This window comes from Neohortaea acidophila (assembly GCF_010093505.1).
Source record: "Neohortaea acidophila strain CBS 113389 unplaced genomic scaffold BDY17scaffold_11, whole genome shotgun sequence".
NCBI lineage: Eukaryota > Fungi > Ascomycota > Dothideomycetes > Mycosphaerellales > Teratosphaeriaceae > Neohortaea > Neohortaea acidophila.
In genome coordinates, this window is record NW_022985520.1 from 441,433 (window position 1) to 462,753 (window position 21,321).

The window sequence follows — 21,321 nt, forward strand, 5'->3', positions numbered from 1 at the left end:
TGTCCGGCAGAGCTGCCCATGCGAGGACTCGGTATCTGTCGTTATCTTGTGGAGGGACGCAGAGCGGGCGACTATCGCGGTACGTACATTGCTGCAGGTGTAGCTGCAGCTGTTTTTTGCCGGCAAAGTTGAGAAGTGATCGGCGAAAACGCTCTGCGATCGGCCGGAGACCCTTACAGTGTTGGAGGATCGGCGGCGTGACAGCGGGTCTGACGTTATTTAGATTGCGGGGTGGAACGCCGCGAATGCGGACCGGCCTTCGTCATTGCCCGAACTCCAAAATTCCCTGTCGATTGGTACATGTAATTCCGCCTCACACCGTACCGTGCGATCTCAGATTCTCGAGATGGCGGCGGGAGTAGACGAGCAGCCGAGCCAAGAGGTGCGAGCCGACGGGAAACATGAAGAGAGAGACGACGCTCCTGCTGCATCGGGTCCTGCGCCGGCGGTGATGCCAACGACGACATTAGAGGTGCGAGATGGCTCGCTCGCTTTCACTAGACTGACTGAGGGAGCCCCATGCGCTGACAGCTCCCGCAGGCAGACGACGAAGGCGATACTTTCGAGGATGACGACTCGGCACTTGGAACGCTACGCGGATCGTAAGTCTTCAACCGTAGCCGATAAGGTCGTGCAAGCTTACATCCCATTAGAAGCGACAGCGGAAGCCTCACGGAATCCGTGACAGACTACCGGTTCGAGCACGGTCGAAGATATCATTCCCCTCGAGCGGGTGACTACCATTTGCCCAACGATGAAACCGAGCAGGACCGGCTCGACTTCCAACATCACATCTTTCGGATTGCGCTCGACGGTCGGGCGTTCTTCTCTCCGATGCCGACGGAGAAGATTCGAAATGTCCTGGATATCGGTTGCGTAAGCTGCCGCCACAGCCCTCATAAACTGGGTTTAAGATCTTTGACGCTGACTCCGCATACCAGGGGACGGGGGTATGGTGTATGGAAGTCGCAAGCCAGCTTCCCGATGCCAAAGTAGAGGGCATTGATATCAGGTGTGTTTACTTGAATGGAGTTGCGACGGCGGACCACTAACAGCTAGCAACAGTCCAATTCAACCCGCCATGTAAGACCCCCAGCTTAGATCAATGAGCATCTTTCGCAACCACTGACTCGGATCAGGGTGCCACCGAACTGTTACTTCTACGTAGACGACTGCAACGCGGACTGGGTGAGCGAGCAGCGGTACGACCTGATTCATACCGCCGCCTTGACTCTGGCAGTGACCGACTGGGCAAAGTTGATTGAAAGAGTATACGAGTGAGTTTCCCGGCAGCGTGTGCAGTATGACGGATGGCTGAATATCAGCAGAGCTCTGAGACCTGGAGGTTATATCGAGCTGCACGAGTATCATGGCCTGGTAGTCTGCAGAAACAAGCCCGACCCTCCCGAGCCATATCTCGTGCAATTGAGCAAGTACATCTCGGAGGCTATGCACAAGATGGGGCGGGACTTCAACGCGCCGCCTATGTTGGGCGACATGCTGCGAGCGGCGGGTTTCGTGGATGTGGAGGTTGCGACTCAAGGTTAGTCTGCCGACATACGCTCCTGCTTGAACGTCCCCAGCTGAACGATCAATAGAATGGCCGGTGGGCACTTGGCCGAAAGGCCGGAAAAACAAGACTATTGGCGCTGCGCAGACCAAGAACATGAAAGAAGCGGCCCGCAACTCCGTGGGTATCTTCACTCGTGTACTGGGTTGGCAGCTGGAGGAGTTTCAAGTGTTTTCCGCCCGCGTGGCCCAGGAAGTGGATTCGGGGGAGATGCAAGCGCAGACCACGGTGTAAGTGCGGCGATTGATCTGTTCAACACTACGAGATACTGACGAGACGAAGGTACTTCATCCACGCTAGGAAGCCCGAGGAGGGCGAGGCGCACTGACGATCATAAGTTGTATACGACTGCAAAGGGACGACATGGATTTTTCTCTCATGGCGACATAGGTAGGCTATGATTTGAGCGCTACGAATGATGACGGATGTCACTTTTCCGATCAGCCCCATGTACCCTCACTCGGTGATGACTAGACCCTGTGCCTGCAGACACCCCACACGTTGCTGGGGCTCAGAGGACGCTTACTCAGGAAACAAAATTACCGCATTGGGAAGCTGGGATTACAATGGCGCGCGAGGCTTAGACCCTGCTTCCCCTCTCCTTCCATTCGGACAAATCAAGGCCCGGATATATAGAGAAGTAGTCCAGCTTGCCACAATGATTGATCAATTAAGTATCGAAGGCTTGCAATGGGCTTCCGCTTCTAATTGACGGAGTAGACGCTGCCTCGAAACACCAGGAATCGACCGAGATACCTCCCTCCCACTATCAGCCCTTCTTCGCCACACGCTATCACGACATGACACTCTCACGATGGCATTGTACACCATGTCTCATCGCCATCGGGCTGTTGCAATGTATCGGAAGTGCGCGAGCGCAGCAGAAATGCTATGCTCGCGCTCTGGACAACATTTATTACGAGGATAAGAACTGGTTTGCGTGCGGGGGGACTGCACTGTCGTCCAGCGGTGCAGAGACGTGTTGCCTAGTTGGCTCGGAGTGTGGCAGCGATTCTCTTTGCCATGCGTCACCCGGACAAGTGCTGGGAACCAGCGTCAACAACACCTGGTTTGTGGCGGGGTGTACCGACATCACTTACAACGATCCGGTATGCAGAACGAGTTGCAGTACGTCAGACATCCCCGTTGATGGCCGAACGAATGCTCGAGACTGACCAAACGCATAGCCCAGTACCAATCGGCTTTCATTCAGTGGAACGCTTCAGAGCAGCTATGGCAATGCTGTGGAGACGATGGATGTAATGGCACGCCCACATCGGACACCTTCTCGGCTGTCGCGCCCTCACAATGGACTTCGATCGCCGGTGATTCGGCCTCGACCACCGCTGCATCGAGCTCCACGACCACCGGCGTCGATACCAGCAGTGTGGTAACCTCAACTTCGATTACGTACCCCACCACGGTAAAGACTACCATCACGAGAGCAGCGGCCCCGACTGCTGCGCCTGCCACGAATAATACGAAGAAAAGCGGCAATGGCAGCCTGAGCACTGGTGCCAAGGCAGGCATAGGGGTGGCTGTGGCCGCTTCAGTGGTAGCCCTCGTGGTGGCTGTGATATGCATCGTTCTGCACCGCCGCGGAAAGGCAGCGAAGCGTAGTGCCATTGAAACGGAGAAGGAGGTCGATCACCGCGAGAGCTGGTCAGCGCCGCCATCGAATGCGGACTCGGTGGAAATCAGCGCTGAGAATACGCGATCGGAGCTGGAAAGCCCGATGAGCCCGCCGTCGGAGATGTACAGCCCGATTCAGCATCTGGGCCACTTTCAACGCTTCTTCCCGGTGCACGAAGTTGAAGGTGACACGGACTACCGGAGGAATTTCAAGGAAAGTGGGAATGAATAGGATAGGTGGAGTCGACTGAAAAGCACATTCCAGTACGCAAACGTCACTTCACAGTCCTCGTTATTTGCATGATGAACACCTGATGATCTCGACGAACCCCTGATATCTTGGCTTCTCATCTTGACGCCGCCCCTTGACCTCCTGACCGCAAGTCACCAGATCCAGCACCCTCATGGCTCAGAGACGTTGGCTCGAAGCCGCTCCACCGCCTGAATATCGTATTGCGCATTCAGGCGCTGTGGTGATGGTGATCCGATTGCACTGAGCTGTTGAATGACCCAGTCCCAGTGCGAGGTGTCGAGGTCCAAGTGAGGGTTGCTGGCAGCGAAGGCGATGCACTTGGTCACAAGACCTTGGTCGAGCGGGTCAGGTGGGTTGACCACGCCGTTCACAAGGTCTGCCAGTTTCACATGGCCATATACTGGTGGAAGCCCGCGCTTCGGCGGTCGGAAGCTCCAGTCGTTCGCTGTCAGGTCTGCGAATCACGCGTTAGCATGCGAACTTAGTTATCATGGGCATCATTAACTCACCGTCATCCTGACCGAGCGCCATCCGCTGCTCCTCCGAGTTCCAACGGTCATCCTCCGCCCCCCACAAGCCACAGAAATGCTTTCCGCCATCCGAGATTTGCTTCTGGATGCGGTTCTCGGCTTTTGACAGGTTCTCCCTGTCGAGAAGGTTGGCCGCGTGCAGCTGTGCCTTGGCGATATCACGCCGGCCCCAGCCGTTGCGAACAGCACGCACTGCCACCTCGGGAAGCAGGAACCAGCTCGGGAAGAACGTGCAGATCTCCGTGATGGTGATGTCAACGTTCAGCGGCGGCTGCGCGTTGAATGGTGGCCGGCCCTGAATGAGGTCGCCGTACCCAGAGGCCGAGTTCTGGATGCGGCTCTGAAAGTTGGTTGCCGTCGTGACTCGTTCGGCAGGAGGCGGTGGTGCTGCAGCGAGCACTTGACCGATCGTTGCGACAGGTGCTGGTGCAGGAGCAGGAGCCTGCGCGGGAGTGGCTGATTGTGCTGCTCGAGCGGTCAGCATCTTCAAAGGGTTGCGTGCCAGTTCTTCAGGGCTCACCTTGCATGTTTGCTGCGTTCAGGAGGACTGTGGTTGGTATAAGCTGATGGTGATGGAGATGGACGTCGATGATGGAAGGGGTTGCGGGATGTGCTGGTGTCGATGTCGGAGAGTGGTGTTAAAGGTGTAGGGGAGGAGGAGCAAGAATTTATACACCACCGAATGTGGAAGGTGCGAAAAGGAGTGGCTGGTCGAACGTCACAGAACATACCTGAAACGCGACGCGCACAGTCCCCCCATGCTGTCACTGCAGCAACGCAGCCTTCACATTGGCTATATGAGTGAGTGAATGGATTATATTGAATGGTGCAGAGATGGACAACACCATCCCCCGGCGTGAGGAACGAGAAGAGGAGCAGGAAGGGAGAAGACGGCGCGTATATGTCTTTTTCGACAAAGAACACGCAGCAAGCTGTTTGTGTTGATGACAATTGACCAAGACAACGAGAAGTTCCCGGCTTGTTCGGGGTTCCCACGAATATGAGACATCGACGAGCATGTTTCGCAAATGCTTGTCTTCCAGGTAGAGACAATGCAGGCGAGAACGCTTTGTCTTTCAACGACCGGATGCGGAGAATATGATTTCTTTGTTCACTTGCTATTCCCACCATGCTTCTCAATGCTTCCGCATAATCCAGAAGATGCTAGACGCGTCGACGACCAGAGACAGCAACCGCCGTGACGCGTGGAACGAATATGTCACGCTTTGTTTGGCAGATGCGAGCTCCTTTACGGCCAGCTGACACCGGTTTCACCAGCCTGAGACAGTTCACCCGTGTTTTCGATACGGCGAGATGTTCAGCAAATACGCAACGTCGGGTCCATCGTCAGTCCGGGGAACTGGCCTCGGATCGCCATTCAGGGTATCACTTGACAAGGAGAGGAGGGCAAAGATCAAAGCCGGGACAAAAGAAGGGGAGACACACTTCGACAATTTCTGAAGAGACGTATTGCCTGACAGGCTCGGGGTACATCTGGACACCTATCGATGGACTGGAGGACGGCGAGCGGCGATGGTCTACCAGGAGCAAGGTATCAAGACGGGAAGCAGGAGAGGCTCAGAATTGGCAACATGGACCGACTCGAGAGTTCGCCCATGCCAACTCGACAAAGCAGCTTTCGTACGACGGCAAGCCAGCTATCACGCCTTGGGCCAGTAGGTGACCAACTCGAGACCGCCGCTATATGGCAGTGTCAACGTACGATACCCGCTTCCTGGTGCCGAAATCCGCTTGAAGAAGTCCTGGTAGCCGCTGGCCGATGTGACGGTGTTGTCAGCGACGAGAAGCGTGCCGGGTCGAAAGTGAGGCTCCAGCAGCTCGAGGGTTGGGACAACCATAGGCGTCCATACTGTGATTCGAGTCAGCGAGTCCGCGGTCATTACTCTTGGTACCAACTCACTGTCCAGGAGCACGAAATCTATGACGGGCAAGTCGCCTTTCAATGTCTGCAACAAATCGCCCTCGCGGAGATCAATCCACGGCTCAACGCTGCTTCCAGCCTCTCTCCAATACTTGCGCGCCTGGGTCGCTTTGGAAGATTCGAACTCGGTGGCCATGACCTTTGCCTGTGCCGATGTCTTTCCCGCTGCCTCTGCATTCTGCCCAACTGCCAGGGCGAGGTAGATGGTGCTCACACCAAAGCTGGTCCCAGCTTCAACCACATTCAAAGCACCAGTCGCGCGGATCAAGCTGTACACCAAGGCTGCCTTGTCGGCATCGAGAGCGATGAATTTGTCGAGCATGATCTCATTGCGCTTCGCTTCGGTGTTGGCGGGATCTGACTTGAGCGTGTCGCTGATGACATTGTAGCCTCCATCCGGCCGCTTCAAGATTTCTTCTTGCTCGAATGATTGCTTGTGCAGGCGAGCGAGGAGGTGGAGGACCGACTGGGGAGCGTGAATTGCATTCTTGCAGACGGTTGTGGATGCCATGGCTGCTTTGCTAAAGTCGTGTAGTTTCGACAATCGTGTCTCGTTGATGGAAAACTCTCGCTTTTACGTACGGCAAGGCTTCACCACACGGACTGCCCGAAACGGAGAAATGCCACCGAGCCCGCTGACTCGGAAGCGCTGATCCTCGTAGCTTAGACCGAGTCGCGTATAGACGGCATTAAACACCAACGGCAGTTACAGAAGACACGGCATTGAAGCCGAGTATGACGGTGCGGGCTGCGCGTGTCTCCAGCCGCCGATATCGGCATCACGCAGGCCTCTGATCAACTCTGCCTCGAGCGCCATATTCAGGGTTGACAGTACCACGATGGACAAGCGTGAATGGAGTTGAGGTTACAGCTCTCAAGCCAGTGACAATTTACATACTTCAGTATCAAACACTATCTCTCCATGCTCAACGACCTGCTGAGCAGTGAGCTTCGGAAAGCGGATTTCGTCGTAATCGTTGCCCTCAAACGGCTCATACTTGGACACATCCGTGATGACCGTAGTTGACTTGGTTGGAAAGAAGGATGTCGGTTCCTCATATTCATACACCATGGTGAACTTGCCATTCGACACCGATCCGTCCGGCAGTTTGACGCCAGCCGGACACGCCGTCCAAGTGTGCGGAACGCCGCCAACGAGGTCTGCCAGCGTGCCAGGAGCGGCTGCATAGACCTTGCCTGCAACCTCGACGAGTCCCACGCCGTTCAAGACGAGGATGCGCTCGTCGACGAGCTTGGTCTTGTCGGCGGACATGTGGATGTGTCGAGGCAGTCGGAGGTCGGAGTTGAACTCGATGAAGCCCAGCTGGCCTTTGAAGCCTTGCGAATTGCTTGGGGACAGCTCGTGCATAGTCAAGGGGATGTCGTCAAACGGTTTCTTGACGTTTGCGCCTGTGCCGTGAGTGATGCGGCAACCATTGGAGAACTTGACCCCGATATCGTCGCCTGCTCCGCCCATCTTTGCAATGCGAGTGCCCTGGACTTAACTTGCAGTCCTCTCACATCCCTCGAGTGTGTTTCTGGATGAGGTCGGAGCACTCGCCACCTTGCGTTGCACGCCGTGATTGGAGAGTGAGGGGAGAGGTTGCCTCGTTGCTTCGGGCTAGGCCGGCTTGAAGGCTTGGGAGGGCGAGATGCCTCGGCTCGGCCGTTTTGCTTACGAGGGATGTATAAGGCGACTGCTGCCACCGCACCACACCGTTCTTTTGGCACATCATCTCTGCCCATCATCGGCATAATCTACCATCTCAAGCACCATGGCCAGCGAACGTCTCTCCAACGTGCTCTCGCACATCTCCCCCTTCCAGAAGCCCGTGGACAAGATGTGAGCTTCACCCCGCCATCAGGTTTTCACGTGCGAGCTCGACGAACATCTACTGACAAAGGCATGCGCACAGCCTGCAGAAACATGCCGACGATGTTGTAATCACCCTGGCCATCCGCACGCCGCTCACCAAGGGCAAGAAGGGCGGGCTCAAGGACACGCCGCTGGATGGCATTGTCTTCAAGATCTTGGAGGCGACGCTTAAGAAGATGAACTTTGACCCTCAGCTGGTGGAGGATGTATGCTTGGGCAATGTAAGAGCTCGGCGGATAAACATGACGGTGGCAAAGGTACCGTACTGACACGAGGCACTGCAGGTGTCCGATGCCAAGGCGGCATACTACGTGCGAGCGGCGCTGCTGGCCGCAGGCTTCCCCAACACCACCAGCGCATCCTCCGTCAACCGCTTCTGTTCCTCGGGCTTGAAGGCGGTGCAGGACATTGCGAACCAGATCACCACCGGATCCATCGAAATCGGCCTGGCGATCGGTGCCGAGTCGATGACGATGGGTGGTGATCGCCTCACCCGGCCCTTCGTCGACGAGATCTTGAACGGAGCGCAAGACGCGGCCGACTGCATGCAGCCCATGGGCCAGACGTCGGAGAATGTGGGCAACGACTTCAACATCTCGCGAGAGCAGCAAGACCGCCTTGCCGCCGAGTCGTACCGGCGCGCGGAAGTGGCGCAGAAGGCCGGGTGGTTCGACGACGAGATTGTGCCGATTACGGTGAAGGTGGATGGCAAGGACGTCACGCTCACCAAGGACGAAGGGCCGCGATATGGCACGACGTATGAGAGCCTGAGCAAGATCCGCCCCGCCTTCCCCGACTACGGCAACCGGAGCACGGGTGGCAACAGCAGCCAAGTGACGGATGGCGCGGCGGCGGTGATGTTGATGAAGCGGTCGCGGGCGCAAGAGCTTGGCCTGCCCATCCTCGCCAAGTACGTGGGTGCGACGGTGACGGGGCTCGCTCCTCGCATCATGGGCATTGGGCCATCTCTCGCCATCCCCAAGCTGCTGGGCAAGTTCAATCTCAGCCTCGACGACATTGATCTGGTGGAGCTGAACGAGGCGTTTGCGTCCATGGCGGTCTACTGCCGCGACACGCTGGGTCTGGACTGGGAGAAGGTGAACACTCGAGGAGGGGCCATTGCGCTCGGCCACCCACTTGGAGTATGTACCCGTGCTTGTTGCATTCCCCGCGAGAACTCACGCTGACTAATTTCACCAGGCCACTGGAGCGCGACAGATTGTGACCGGACTCAGCGAGTGCCGCCGACGCAAGGCAAAGGTGCTGTTGACGTCGATGTGCATCGGCACGGGCATGGGCATGGCGGGGCTGTTTGTGAACGAGCAGGTGTAAAGTGTAATCAATCGGAAGCAGGGGTATGGAAAAGTACATGTGACCAAAACATGAAGCCTATGTTATTACAATGTGCCCCACGGCCGGTGATAAGGAGGCCGAGGAATGCAGACGTGTAATGACTCGAGCGAGGGAGGGGTGCCGTCAGCCGTGCAAAAGCAGCCGCAGCCGACAGGCTAGACGCGTGGCCCGTGCGTACACAAGCATTCTGGCCAAGTCCTTGACTGGTCTTTATATGTTAGCGCGTCCAGAGCATCCAACTTAGCGCGGCACGATTAGGTCGGCTTCGGCACTTTCGACGTTCTCGTCGTGGCCAGAATCGCGGTACCGACGTTGCTCGACACCGCTTCGGACAAGACGACTGCTTGTAGGGAAGGCGGCTGGCAAACTCCTCCCATGGTCTCACTTGCCTCTGTGCAATCGTGTGTCGCCCGCCCGTAGCGACGGCAATCAGTCGCATTCCGCAACGCCATTGGCACTGCTTGTAGGGCCTGCTTCCCGCGCCAATTTCCCCCATCTCCACCTTCCCCATTCCAGCCCTGGCCGCAATCCATGCCAGCATGCTACGCCCTTGCCCCCCGGGGCGTGGCGCCACGCCAGGACCAGACCTGCCTGGCCGCCCACCGAGTCGCTGCTGCTGCTTTCCCTCGCTTCCACGCCACCGCTGATGTCTAGCGCTTTCCCTGGGCCGCGTGGTCACAAGCAACGAGCGCGCCGCCCATGTCCATCATCTCCCCCCGCCTTGGCCAAAATGCTTGACGGCTCTTGGCCATCTCTTGTTTCCCAACCCTACCACTCTTCCCCTCCTCCCCCCGTCCGCCGAGTCGTCAGGCTGCGAGTTCACGACAGTCGCCAAGTTCAGTGCACGTGTGTGCGTGTGTCGTTGAAGTGCCGTGGGATTATGCACGGCCATGCGCACGCAAGGCTGTCTCGCGTATAGGAGGAGCAGGATGCGAAGCGGAACATTTTGCATGCTGCTATTCGCTCTGTCGTATGCCTATACGGTCACTGCGCAGGCTCCCGATGAACACGTATTGGTCGACAGCTACAAGTTCATCACTGTAAGTCGACCACACCCCCTCTCTACTGTCTCCCTCTTGCTCACTGACGCCTTCGCACAGCGTCCCGACATTGAAGCGCCGAGATGGAACGTCACCGTCTACGAGCCCGACCTCGTCAGCCCGGGCTACTGGTTCGTCGAGACATACGACTACCTCGATCAATGGCGAAGCAAAGGCGGCCTGTGGAACGCTCCTCACATCTTTGATGCCAATGGAGAGCTCGTATGGAGCGGCTCAGTACGTTCGCCCCATCGTCCCAGCACTTGGCCCCCCTGCCGCTGACACGATCGCCGCGCCTGCAGTACCTAAGTCAGAAGTACGACTCGTTCGACTTTCGCATTAGCAATGTCCTGGGCCAGGAGATGCTCACCTGGCTCTACCCCCATGATCAAGCAGCCTTGGTCCTCGACAACCATTTCAACATTGTCAAAAAGTTCCCCACCGTGGAACGGAGGTACGAGCACGACAACATGCACGAGCTGCAGTTTGTCGACTCGGGTACGCGAGCGCTCTACTTCTTCGACAAATGGGATTCACTTTCCAAGGCGCGCTCAAGCGCACTGGGCTTCGACGGGGCGTGTCGCATCCAAGACAACGGCTTTCGCGAGTATGACTTGACCAACAACTCGATCGTGTTTGAATGGATGGCCTCGGAGCACATTGACATTGCCGAGAGTACCTTTGAGGCTCGCAATGTCGATTGGAGGTGTAACGCCGTAAGTGAATCCACATCCTCCCCGTGTCTGGAGACTGACATTTTGCCAACAGGGCTGGGATTTCCTGCACGCCAACTCCCTCGACAAGTTTGCAGACGGCAGCTACCTCCTATCCGGTCGATACACCGATGCTCTATACAAGATCGCTCCAAATGGTAGCATCGTCTGGCGTCTCGGCGGTGTCAAGAACGATTTCCAGGCCGACTTCTCCTTCACCAGACAACACCACGCTCGAATTCTCGAACAGAATGAGACTCACACCATCATCTCCCTCTTCGACAATGCGAGTGCGGAGGATCGGATTGATCATCTCGCGCCGTATTCCCGTGGCTTGGTCTTCGCAATACAGCCCAACGAGCAGCCGATGAAGGCGACACTGATCGCCGAATACCCCCATCCTCATGGCCCGGGGAACTACATTCTGGGTCGAGGAGCAACGCAAGTCTTGCCGAACGGCAACGTGTTCAACTGCTGGGTGGAATCCTGCCTGCACAGCGAACATGCCCCTGATGGCCGGGTCATCATGGAAGCGCAGGTGAAGCAAGAGTGCGTTTAGTCTTAGCAGACATCCTTATGTACAAGAACTCATGCTAATTGAGATCCACAGGTGGCTGAAGTCCTACCGCAGCTACAAGTTCCCATTCGTCGGGCTCCCCCACGATCCACCGGATGTCCACTCGATCACCGAGCTCGATGGCGAGCAAGTCAAGACCATCATGCATGTCAGCTGGAATGGAGCCACCGAGGTGGCCGCGTGGCAATTCTACAAGACGGATGAGTGCGGAGCCCACAAGAAACTACTCTCCACCATCCCACGTAAGCATTTCGAGACGAAGCTTGAAGACGAAGGCTACTCCAAATACATCATGGTCGAAGCGTTGGACCGAAGGGGCAACTCGTTGGGGAGATCGAACATCACCCTCACACTGACGCCGACGACTCTTACAAACGCTACCATCCAGGCGGAGGAAGAGTGGTGGAAACAAGACAGCCCGTTCGGCGCCTGGCTCGCGGAGGCGCAAGACCTGGCCCAGAACCCTGTCGCGCTCGGCGTCTTCTGGCTCCTCTTCCTTGGCGGACTTTTTGCTCTCGCGAGGCTGTCGCGGTCCCAGAATCGAACGCATCAGCCGTGGTGGAAGCGGGTGTCAGGCAAGACACTGGGATACGACATGCCGTATTCGCGGGTGCACGGCGATGACCCCTTCTCGCTGGAGGAGGGTATTGAAGACGACGCCGGGAGCGTGCAGGAAGTCACAAAGTTGCAGTGACGACGTCGTTACCTATGTACGATTGAGGCTTGCCGCCCGCAGGTACTGGAGGCGCCTCTAGACGATAGATGATGTGATATTCCCGTGCGATCCATGGTGACGCAGGTGGGGATTTGTTTTGCTCAGCATAGCGTAGCGTAGAGTAATCGAAGTGGCCCCAAGGGAGGCACACTGTCTTAGATCTCATTCGCGCAGATTGTCTCACTCCCTACCAAATACGAATCTCCTCCAATTTGATCGAAGCTGCTTCACTCCCTCCTCGAGCGGCCATTGCTTAACTTGACAAATCTTGCGTACCGCCTGTTCGAGCTGATGGTCCATTTCATCGCCTGCAATGTGCATGTCACTCTCCACCAGCACTCTATTATCAGGCACTGCGCGGACGGCCGCCTCCACCTTGCCATCTTCGGCAGAGTCCGACCAGGCGTTGATGGTCGTGCTGAAACTGAAGAAGACGTCGCAAGGCACTGACGGGGCGACGTACTGCTTCACCGCTTCGGCCGGCCCGGAGTAGGAGTGTAGACATACGCGGGGTGGATACGGCTTGGGAGTAGGAGAGGGACTTTCTACCTTCTCCTCTGCGGGCTCGGCGGATCGTTTGGCGGCAGCTTCCTGCAACTTCTTCTCCCTTTTACTGGGGACATGCCGTTCATGTCCTTTCCACGTGGCCGCCAGGGTTTCAAAGACCACCCCGTGGGCCTGCACGCCATGCATGGAGACGGCGCGCTGCGTTTCGCCGGCGAGGTGCAGTTGCGCGGTCAGCACCTTCTTTTGATGCTCCATGCTCACCCGGTACGGACTCAGCTTCCTACCTTCCCGACCACCGGGGGTGAGGGCATCATCGCGCTGCTCGAGTTCTTGGGGTAGCCAGGCCTCGGGGATGCGAAAGGAGCGGTCGAGGCCCACTTCGCCGACGAGGGCGAGAGGGTATTGCTGGAGGTGGGTGCGTGTTTGCGAGACGAAGTGACCAAAGGGTTGTGGCTGGGGGAGAGCGCGGAGGAAGTCCGGGGAGGTGGGCGTGGGAGTTAACACGCTTTCATAGTGAGCCACTTTTTGGTCGAGGGAGAGGGATGTTGCGCCGTCGTAGTCGGCTTCGTCGAACATTTGATGTGAGAACCACGGGTGCCAGCCGAAGGAGGGGATGATTTTGTGGCTTTGCCTGGGCGGAGAAGCGTCAGTTTGAAAGTCTGGCTGATGCTGTGAGGCGGGAGTACCTTGGATGTTGGTGCCGTCTTACCTCCAATCCATGTCCTCACTAGCCACATCTTCTTCCGTCACCCCCATGTCGTTGGCCGCTTGAGCGACGAGCTGCTGATCTTGGGCGCGAGTGGCCATGACGGTTAGTACTTTGGCGCGCATGCTGGGGATTAACGGGAGATTGGACAGGGTGTCGGTGGGGTGGCAATGGGCGTCGAAGATACCCAAGTGCCATGGGAAGTCTGCATCGCTGTTGGAAGGATCCATTGTGCCAGACAGGAGTTCGTAGATCTATGTGGAAGGATTGTAGATGGAGGAGATGTACCTATGAGGCGATGATGAGTGGCTCGCTGATTCATCGGCTTCGCTTCACCGCACAGCGTGTATCTCACCAAACGGAAGCTTCTCACACACACTCTGCACATCCCACACTCGAATGATGACATCTTCCAATCTCTGCTGGGCCGTCGTGACCTGGCCCGTCAACACTTTGACTGCGTCACTCAATGTTGTGGCCGAGATCCTCTTCATCGCCTGCGTCGGCGTGCCACTGCTCCTTCTGAGCACCATCACCATTCCCCTGGCTCTGATGATCTCCTTATTCGCCGGTCTCTATATCTTACGGCAATCGGTGGTGGCAACAATCTACAATCTATACGACGATTTCTGGCCTTCTCACAAAGACGAGCCGGCGGCAGGGCTACGAGCAAGGCCTTATCCTCCGACGGAGTTGCGATCCGAGCAGGCTTCGAGCGGGGCAAGATTGACGAGGCCACTCGAATTGGAGGACTGTCTGGTCGAGCGAGCCGAGCCTCGAGGTCTTCGAAGACGGCGGAGGTCCAGGGCGAGTGGCGGGTGGAGTTCCGAGACTTCTCGAGCATCCTTCCCGGAGCTCGTACGCAGGCCACCTTTTACCTTTCCCTCATGAGGGAGGGATGCCTTTATACGACGGACGATATCACGAAATTATGGGCGACGGATGAGCTGGATTGTAGACTGGACTACATAGATAGATTGGAGTACCTCTGCGTCGGATGCAGAATCATCCACCTCATCACGTCTGAGCGATGGTCTGCGCGTCGGACGTGGACGATCGGCCGGGCCAACGTCACATCCAGTTAGCTTCAGGCAGCTTCAGGCTAGCGTGGGCATATGGCGTCGCAGCTCCAGACGACAGCCTGCCAGGCTCTCACTTTCCCTCCTCCCATCTCCTGTACATACATGTATCTTCTCGCACTGCCTGCGCATTGAGCGTTTGAGCATCCTACCGCTACGACCGCTCTCCGTTCCCGTCTTTGACCCCAGCAGAGCTGCCTTCCCCTTGCTTCCGCCGCGCACGCATCCACCCGAACCATGTCTTCGCTGGGAGCCAATGGAGCGCCGGGCGGAGGTCAGGGAGTCAATAACCTCGTCACCCTCATCAAGCGGTCAGTCACCATCCTCTGCTCCATCTCATCGCAAACATGCCCGCCCTCAGCTCCCTCATGACCCAGCATCCCAATCCCTCCAGCGACTCCCTCGGCTCCGCCTCGCACACCCTCGTCTCCCCCGTCACTGTCATCCACGACCCCTCCTCGCTGACCCACCTCATCTACAGACTTGAGGCGGCAACCTCGCGGTTAGAAGACATTGCCAACTCCTCCGGCGCCCCCGAACACAACTTCGACCAAGCCAATGGCCTTCCCTCCTCAACCGGCGACTCTACCTTGCAGCATGGCACTCGAAGCGAGCCCAACTTGCCCGGCCTGCAGTCGCGCGCACCCACCTCGTCCACCGTGGTCCCCACAAAGCAAGAAGATCTTCCGCCCAGCATTCAGGCCATGGACGAGCTGATATCAGAGCACGTTACCGCATTCGTGGCCGCAGGCGCGGGATTGGATGCCCTCGTGCAAGAGCAGGTGAGATACTCAAGGCGTGCAAAGTATCAACGCTACTTGCTGACCCATCCCTCGCACAGTCGCAAGCCGTCTCACAAGCATTCTCCGACCAACGCCGCTTCTTACTCGTCAGTACCAAGGCCAAGAAGCCCGATCCGCAGTCCAAGTCCTTCATGGACCTCCTCACCGATCTACAACACCACATGGGCACCATCGGGGATATCCGGGATAGCAATCGCGCCTCCCCCATGAAAGAGCATCTAGCCATGGTGGGCGAGGGCATTCAGGCTCTGCAATGGTTGATCATGGATGGGAAGCCAGCGGATTTCGTTGGCGAGGTCATTGGTGGCGCACAACTGTACGGCAACCGGGTTCTCAAGGCCTACAAGGAAGGGTGAGTGCATACCAACCCCACGACCTCCGTCATCGCCTCGCTGACCCCCACTCCCCACAGCGACCAAGCCCATGTCAAATATGTCCGCTCTTACTACGCCCTCCTCGAAGCTCTGAAAGCATACATCAAGAAGCAATACCCCGTCGGATTGACCTGGAATAGCAAGGGTGAAGATGATGCCGTGCGTGCATATCAGGAGGCCGGCTCCGGCCCTAAGCCTTCGACATCATCAACAACAGCAGCAGGCGGAGCTTCAAGCGCTGGCGCTCCTCCTCCTCCACCGCCGCCACCTCCCCCGCCTCTTCCCATGTTCGACAATGTCACTTCCTCTTCTGCCTCGTCTGCTCGCGGAGTCAGCACTGCAGCAGCGGGTGGTAGTGACATGGGCGCCGTCTTCGAACAACTCAACAAGGGCGAGTCCGTCACTGCCGGCCTCAAAAAGGTCGACAAGTCCCAAATGACGCACAAGAACCCCGCTCTACGCGCAGGCGGCACAGTCCCCGACGCCTCCCCGTCTGCCGAAATCAACCGCTCACGCAGCCCGGGACCGGAAGTCAAGCCCAAGCCAGCCTCAATGCGACAAAGCAGCTCCGCTTCGCTCAAATCCACCGCCACGGCCAAGAAGGAGGCAAAGAAAGAGCTGGACGGCAACAAATGGCTCATCTCCGACTACGACTCTCCCTCCTCCCCCGTCCAAATCGAAGTCACCCTCACGCAGTCCGTCCTCATCACCAAATGCAAAAACACGACCATCATCCTCAAGGGCAAGGCCAACGCCATCTCCATCGACAACAGCCCCAAGACGCAGATCCTCGTGGACTCCCTTGTCAGCAGCATCGACGTCATTAAATGCCCCGGCTTCGCGGTGCAAATCACCGGCGCCGCGCCCACCGTCTTGCTGGACCAGGTGGATGGCGCGAGCATCTATTTGAGCAAGGAGAGTCTATCAACCGAGGTGTTTACCAGCAAGTGCTCAAGTATTAACATTGTGTTGCCGGCGGAGAAGGAGGAGGAGGATTCTACGGAGCACCCGCTTCCCGAGCAGATACGGACGGTTGTGAAAGGGGGCAAGTTGGTTAGTGAGATTGTCGAGCATGCGGGCTGAGCGTGGGGCGTTGTCGGTCTCGTTGAAGGCATGCCTGTGGATTGGAGAGATCTTAAAATGTAAGAGTAGATAGAAGAAAGGGGTGCCAGAGGTCGGCTTCCGCCATCTGTGGCGGGGAATGAGAAGTGTGTCACGTAGCTTAGGGTCGTAGGCCAACGCTCGATGACGCGCCAATCGTGTCTATAGACCAGATCGATGATCTCCATTATCCAATTGCGAGATCAGCACTCAGAAGTCGACCGACGGGCGCCGCTCATCAAGCCCAGAATGGAGATTGATTCCGCCCCATCCTCCTCCAAATGCCGGAACCGCGAATACTGCCTCTGCAACTCGGCCACCCTGTCGTGCACAGCTACGAGCGCGCGCTCCTGCTCTTCCCGACGCTGCCGCTCGCGCCGCCTCTGCACTCTGCGTGCTCTGAGACGGCGCCAGGGGGAGAGGACTGAGCGACTCAACGACCGGGCACGCAGGCTGAAGGTGCTGGTGGTACGGCGGAGGCGGCGGAAGGTCGAGGCTCGGGTACGGGTGCTGGCGAAATCGTCGGTCGTTGGTGGCTGGCGTGGCCGCGTCTCTATAGTAATTACCAACCCGTGTGAGCAAACTCATTGCTCTCATCTAGCTTTCGTACCGTCATGCAGGGTCCAGGGAGATGGATGCATCTTCATCCTCGGCCCCCATTTGACCCACCACCACCGAAAGCATCGCGCATACGACTGAACATGCCGTTGCCGCTACTCCTCCGCCTGTCGTCGTTAGGGCTACCCGGTTGGTACATGTTCGGACTGTTGGGCACGGTGTATGGGTTTTGTTGGGTTCCGTCTCCACCCGCTTGGCCTGAATTCTGCCTGGGAAACGGATAGGCGCCGGGGACATCACTCGGTCGGGTGTACTCGGGACTTCGCATGTCGTGCCTGGGCGCCTGATTGGGTTGGCGTGGCCGGGAAGAGTTGGCGTCGCCATCCTTCGGCATGATGCCCTGCCGGCAGTGAGGGCAGGTGTCGTGCTCGCTGAGCCACGCGCGGATGCAGTCTGCATGGAACCAGTGATGGCACGGCAGCTCCGTCACGCTGTCGCCGACAGGGACCTCGTCCATGCAAATGCTGCAGTCGGCTTTCCCCGTCTCGCCGAGGTCGCTTTTGGAGATGGTTTTGATGGGCAGGGACTTGATGGCGGCTTCCGTCGCAGGGCCAGGGGCATGGCCGGCTTGGTGTTGCTCCATCAATTGCGTGATGACGCGGTCCAGAGCTTCTTGACTGTAGACTGCATCGCCGGCAACTCCCCCAGGAGGGCCAAAGAGTTGGAAGATGTCGCCGAATGGCATGCCGCGCACCTGACCACCCGGACCGCCAAACATGATGGGCCCGCCCATCTGGCCTGCTCCTTGCATACGACCATCCGGGCCCACGGGACCTGCGCCAATGTTGGCAAACAGCTGTGCGAGCATTTGTTCAATGTGATCAGGCTGAGGTTGGAAGGGCTGAGGACCATTTGCATTTCGGGGGAGCAGATGGCCGCCGCCGCCGCCGCCGCCGCCGCCGAAGTTGGAAGTACCCGTGGTTGCAATGGTATAAGTGAAGCCCGGCCCCGAGCCATGGCGCACAAAAGTACCGTTGCCAGGGGGTGAGCCGGGGGTCGGGGATCGTTGGAGAGCGGCGAGGTGGGGCGGGATACCGGGTCTTTGCCCGCCTTCCTCCCACGGTGACTGACTCCTGGGTTGCTGAGGAGACTGAGGTTGTTGCGGTTGTGGTTGCTGCTGCTGTTGTTGGCCCCCACCAAGCATATTTTGCAAGACACTGCCCACCATTCCCATCAAACCCGGTTGCGCAGCTCCTGGCTGTTGTAGGTTCGTGCCCGGAGTGATGGGGATATCGGTGCGATAGGTTCCCCTTAACCGATACGTGTCAGGCCCCGTCTGTGTCCACCGAAGATTGTCTATATCCTCCTCATCGGGGTCGGGCGCTGGGGCGTAGTAGTCGCCATAGCCACCAGCCGGCGCAGAGTCTTCGGGTTCATGCTGTTCGCTGCCGCGAGGATCATTAGCGGACTCCACTATCTCCGTGAAGTCGCTGGTACAGCTGGGGCAAGTGAGGCCATGTTCGTCTCTGTACCACTCGTTGTCGCATTCGTGACAGTAGACGATGTCGCGCGGCCGGCCGTTGCTCATGGTGATGAGGTTGGGGGTGAGGCTCGAAGGATAAGGGAGGATGTAGGGTGGAGGGAGATGGGCGACAGTAGATGTACCGGCGATGGGAGGAGGAAGGGTTGTAGTCGGAAACAGGTTTGCCGGGCAAGCGCAGAGCAAGCGGTGCCTTTGTCTGCCTGACCGGCTCCTGGCGCCTTCACTTTCGTCGGTGGAGGTCGGGGTGCTTTGTGAGACGGGCGGGACGGCAGGAGCACGAGCTATCGCAAACGACGGGGCATTGTTTGCAGGGTGACAGGGCCGAAAGATGGTAAGTTTGACGCGTGCGCAGCTCGCAGATGGCCAAACTGCTAGATTTCGGGCGATGACGTTGCCGTGCGCCGTTGCCACTCAAACTTTCGGCCACGCGCCACAACGGCGAGGTACGCGACGAGTTCGACCTCACTTCACCGTCAGGGCCTTAGTCTCGCTGACTTGACTTCGGACAATGCGCAGCCGTGGTGTATCAGTCGCAAGAAATTGGACCAATTGACTGTCACCATAACAGATAGCCACGACGAGGATAGTCAGATCTTTGGTCGCGTGCCCGTGAAGAGGAAGCTTCTGGAAGCGCCACTGAATAATCGGGCATCGGTGTCCTCGTGAGCCTTCGACCGCAGTAAGTAACGTCACGTGAAGCAGGATGGCGTGAACCGGAATAACTGGTATCATATTGAGGATGTCTATCTTCACTCCACCCCTATGTGGTGGCCTCTGACTATACATCATCCGCGGCCTGCGCAAAGACGGGATGCGCATCGAAGAACTTGAGCAGCTTCTGGTACACCAACAGCATCGTCCCGCTCTGCATCGCCGTCCAGACAAACCGCGGCCCCACGCCCCGGAACCAACCCGCCATGCCTTCGGTGCGGTATATAATGCGCAGCGCCTTGATCACGCTCTCCGTGTCCAGAGTCACCTGGCCATGTCGTTTGAGCGTGGTGCTCGGGCTGAGAGTGGAGATGGTCTGCCTCTGCTGATGAGACGGATGGCCAGATGGCTGGGTGGCGGTCAATTTCCGCGAAGCCCCCTTGCCAGCAGATGCTCGCGCCGCCGCCTTCTTCTCGCGCTTCTCCTGCTTCTTCTGCTTCGTCGCGGCAGCAACATCCGGGTCCAACTCGGTCTGAATGCGCGTCTTGACCACGTCCATGGGACATGTCAGCACTCCCGCCATCCCGCCCGCGCTTGCACCCGTCAGGATTTCAAGCGACAAGCCAATATCCTTGCCCGGGCCCACCCAACGTTTCGCCAGCTTCTGCTCCTGTTCGTAGAAGGCGAATGTCAAGGCGGAGAAGGGCAAGTCTCGGCAGATGGTGGCCTTGTAGCCCGAGAAGAACTCGGCGAGCCCTTCGGTACGGTAGATGGTGCGTAGAGCGTCCATGGTATTGCGATAGTTGTAGCCAGAGTTGAAGAAGGGGTTGTTGTGTCTGCCCTGCAGTTGAAGCCTCGTCTTCAAAACCTCCGTGGGAACATATAGCGGACTAAGGCACAAGTCTGCCACGAAGCCGGCGGAGAAGTAGGCGACGGTGGGGGCGACGCCGTGATCGAGCATAAATCGCTTGCTGTACTCGTATCCGCCAAAGAAGAGGAGCGTGCCGGCGAAGGAGCCGAGGAAGGCGGGTGTGATGCCGCCATAAAGGCCACGTGCCACGCCTTCCTGCCTCCAGATGGTGCGATACGTGTTCGCCATGGTTGTGTAGCGGGGCGGCATGTGCGGGTCACCCTGCTGTCTGGTCTTGACCGTGTCCAGACTGTGCATCAACATGTCTCCCATCGTGCCACCAAGTCCTCCTGCTAACATGGCGTGGATGTACGGCGGGCGGTACTCCGGCACGAGGTCGTTGGTGGGGGTGTCGGGGAGGGCGACAGTATCCGGCTGAAAGACTTCTTCCTGCCGTCCCTGGATGTCTGCCATTGCGACGGTCGATGTGTCCTTGCTTCCATCTTTGATGTACTGGAGGGGAGATTGGGTGAGTCGTTCAGCCAGTTGGCCGAGTGTCATGTGAAGGTTGTCTCTCGTTATCGTTACAGCATCAAGCGAACGGTACACTTGATGTGCACTTGAAAGAGGGGGTTGACCGGTGGATGAGGCGGCGAGGTGAGATGTACATATATGAGCAAGTTTGGAGCGGCGGTGTTGAGAGATGGCTCGATGAGTCGGCCGAAAAATTCCAGGGACTGGGTGGAAGCTCCGACCTCCGTTCCCGTCGATGACGTTGGGACAACCTCACCTTAAGCTAGGTGCTGACGAGCTCGATCGCGCAGATGGAGGCATTGCCAGCTTCATCCCTTCGAAGCGCAATCTCCGCCGCCTCGCTCCAACTACGCCACGCTTGCTCGTCTCTTCGGTAGAGACGCTTCCTTTGCGCTCTCTCCCCATCGACGGCTG

General features: G+C 57.8%; 12 protein-coding genes across 12 annotated transcripts; 5 read left to right on the forward strand and 7 right to left on the reverse strand.

Annotated features, from left to right (window-relative positions):
- Positions 1-276: 276 nt before the first annotated feature.
- On the forward strand, positions 277-2,262 carry BDY17DRAFT_304061 (S-adenosyl-L-methionine-dependent methyltransferase). Its single transcript, XM_033734680.1, has 9 exons — positions 277-472; positions 541-602; positions 654-876; positions 942-1,012; positions 1,066-1,083; positions 1,140-1,277; positions 1,329-1,543; positions 1,599-1,800; positions 1,853-2,262. Exons 1-9 carry the CDS (start codon positions 347-349, stop codon positions 1,896-1,898), a joined length of 1,101 nt encoding a protein of 366 aa, XP_033586098.1. The 5' UTR covers positions 277-346; the 3' UTR covers positions 1,899-2,262.
- A 1,342-nt stretch (positions 2,263-3,604) lies between these two features.
- Positions 3,605-4,512, reverse strand: BDY17DRAFT_313334 (uncharacterized protein; the record flags this gene model as incomplete). The annotated part of the gene is made up of 3 exons (XM_033735703.1): positions 3,605-3,909; positions 3,965-4,450; positions 4,506-4,512. 3 exons carry the CDS (start codon positions 4,510-4,512, stop codon positions 3,605-3,607), a joined length of 798 nt encoding a protein of 265 aa, XP_033586099.1.
- Positions 4,394-5,305, reverse strand: BDY17DRAFT_40713 (uncharacterized protein). The gene has a single exon (XM_033738352.1). The coding sequence runs from the start codon at positions 5,114-5,116 to the stop codon at positions 4,502-4,504; it is 615 nt and encodes a 204-aa protein (XP_033586100.1). The 5' UTR covers positions 5,117-5,305; the 3' UTR covers positions 4,394-4,501.
- On the reverse strand, positions 5,305-6,749 carry BDY17DRAFT_40795 (S-adenosyl-L-methionine-dependent methyltransferase). The gene is made up of 2 exons (XM_033738354.1): positions 5,907-6,749; positions 5,305-5,855 (listed from the first exon to the last, which is right to left on the reverse strand). The coding sequence occupies exons 1-2, from the start codon at positions 6,436-6,438 to the stop codon at positions 5,647-5,649; spliced, it is 741 nt and encodes a 246-aa protein (XP_033586101.1). The 5' UTR covers positions 6,439-6,749; the 3' UTR covers positions 5,305-5,646.
- Positions 6,750-6,755: 6 nt separating this feature from the next.
- BDY17DRAFT_304066 (uncharacterized protein) lies at positions 6,756-7,644 on the reverse strand. The gene has a single exon (XM_033734681.1). The coding sequence runs from the start codon at positions 7,402-7,404 to the stop codon at positions 6,802-6,804; it is 603 nt and encodes a 200-aa protein (XP_033586102.1). The 5' UTR covers positions 7,405-7,644; the 3' UTR covers positions 6,756-6,801.
- Positions 7,645-7,702: 58 nt separating this feature from the next.
- BDY17DRAFT_327492 (beta ketoadipyl CoA thiolase) lies at positions 7,703-9,135 on the forward strand (the record flags this gene model as incomplete). The annotated part of the gene is made up of 4 exons (XM_033737677.1): positions 7,703-7,770; positions 7,844-8,024; positions 8,088-8,945; positions 9,004-9,135. The coding sequence occupies 4 exons, from the start codon at positions 7,703-7,705 to the stop codon at positions 9,133-9,135; spliced, it is 1,239 nt and encodes a 412-aa protein (XP_033586103.1).
- Positions 9,136-10,106: 971 nt separating this feature from the next.
- On the forward strand, positions 10,107-12,180 carry BDY17DRAFT_257041 (ASST-domain-containing protein; the record flags this gene model as incomplete). The annotated part of the gene is made up of 4 exons (XM_033731654.1): positions 10,107-10,433; positions 10,499-10,912; positions 10,965-11,458; positions 11,520-12,180. 4 exons carry the CDS (start codon positions 10,107-10,109, stop codon positions 12,178-12,180), a joined length of 1,896 nt encoding a protein of 631 aa, XP_033586104.1.
- Positions 12,181-12,381: 201 nt separating this feature from the next.
- On the reverse strand, positions 12,382-13,644 carry BDY17DRAFT_256882 (TatD family; the record flags this gene model as incomplete). Its single annotated transcript, XM_033731637.1, has 2 exons — positions 12,382-13,339; positions 13,418-13,644. 2 exons carry the CDS (start codon positions 13,642-13,644, stop codon positions 12,382-12,384), a joined length of 1,185 nt encoding a protein of 394 aa, XP_033586105.1.
- A 69-nt stretch (positions 13,645-13,713) lies between these two features.
- Positions 13,714-14,573, forward strand: BDY17DRAFT_41012 (uncharacterized protein). The gene has a single exon (XM_033738356.1). It carries the CDS (start codon positions 13,814-13,816, stop codon positions 14,303-14,305), a length of 492 nt encoding a protein of 163 aa, XP_033586106.1. The 5' UTR covers positions 13,714-13,813; the 3' UTR covers positions 14,306-14,573.
- On the forward strand, positions 14,574-17,084 carry BDY17DRAFT_41013 (adenylate cyclase associated N terminal-domain-containing protein). The gene is made up of 3 exons (XM_033738357.1): positions 14,574-15,275; positions 15,335-15,648; positions 15,709-17,084. Exons 1-3 carry the CDS (start codon positions 14,841-14,843, stop codon positions 16,751-16,753), a joined length of 1,794 nt encoding a protein of 597 aa, XP_033586107.1. The 5' UTR covers positions 14,574-14,840; the 3' UTR covers positions 16,754-17,084.
- A 330-nt stretch (positions 17,085-17,414) lies between these two features.
- On the reverse strand, positions 17,415-18,917 carry BDY17DRAFT_313340 (uncharacterized protein; the record flags this gene model as incomplete). Its single annotated transcript, XM_033735704.1, has 1 exon — positions 17,415-18,917. The coding sequence occupies one exon, from the start codon at positions 18,915-18,917 to the stop codon at positions 17,415-17,417; it is 1,503 nt and encodes a 500-aa protein (XP_033586108.1).
- Positions 18,918-19,650: 733 nt separating this feature from the next.
- BDY17DRAFT_327497 (mitochondrial carrier domain-containing protein) lies at positions 19,651-20,847 on the reverse strand (the record flags this gene model as incomplete). Its single annotated transcript, XM_033737678.1, has 1 exon — positions 19,651-20,847. One exon carries the CDS (start codon positions 20,845-20,847, stop codon positions 19,651-19,653), a length of 1,197 nt encoding a protein of 398 aa, XP_033586109.1.
- Between the last annotated feature and the right edge of the window lie 474 nt (positions 20,848-21,321).

Coding starts and splice junctions, on each gene's coding strand:
- BDY17DRAFT_304061 (XM_033734680.1), top strand. CDS start 347: ATGGCGGCGGGAGTAGACGAGCAGCCGAGCCAAGAGGTGCGAGCCGAC. Junction 603..653: donor CTTGGAACGCTACGCGGATC/GTAAGTCTTCAA, acceptor ACATCCCATTAG/AAGCGACAGCGGAAGCCTCA. Junction 1,801..1,852: donor ATGCAAGCGCAGACCACGGT/GTAAGTGCGGCG, acceptor GACGAGACGAAG/GTACTTCATCCACGCTAGGA.
- BDY17DRAFT_40713 (XM_033738352.1), bottom strand. CDS start 5,116: ATGGTGGGAATAGCAAGTGAACAAAGAAATCATATTCTCCGCATCCGG.
- BDY17DRAFT_40795 (XM_033738354.1), bottom strand. CDS start 6,438: ATGGCATCCACAACCGTCTGCAAGAATGCAATTCACGCTCCCCAGTCG. Junction 5,856..5,906: donor AGATTTCGTGCTCCTGGACA/GTGAGTTGGTAC, acceptor CTCGAATCACAG/TATGGACGCCTATGGTTGTC.
- BDY17DRAFT_304066 (XM_033734681.1), bottom strand. CDS start 7,404: ATGGGCGGAGCAGGCGACGATATCGGGGTCAAGTTCTCCAATGGTTGC.
- BDY17DRAFT_41012 (XM_033738356.1), top strand. CDS start 13,814: ATGATGACATCTTCCAATCTCTGCTGGGCCGTCGTGACCTGGCCCGTC.
- BDY17DRAFT_41013 (XM_033738357.1), top strand. CDS start 14,841: ATGCCCGCCCTCAGCTCCCTCATGACCCAGCATCCCAATCCCTCCAGC. Junction 15,276..15,334: donor ATGCCCTCGTGCAAGAGCAG/GTGAGATACTCA, acceptor TCCCTCGCACAG/TCGCAAGCCGTCTCACAAGC. Junction 15,649..15,708: donor CTCAAGGCCTACAAGGAAGG/GTGAGTGCATAC, acceptor CACTCCCCACAG/CGACCAAGCCCATGTCAAAT.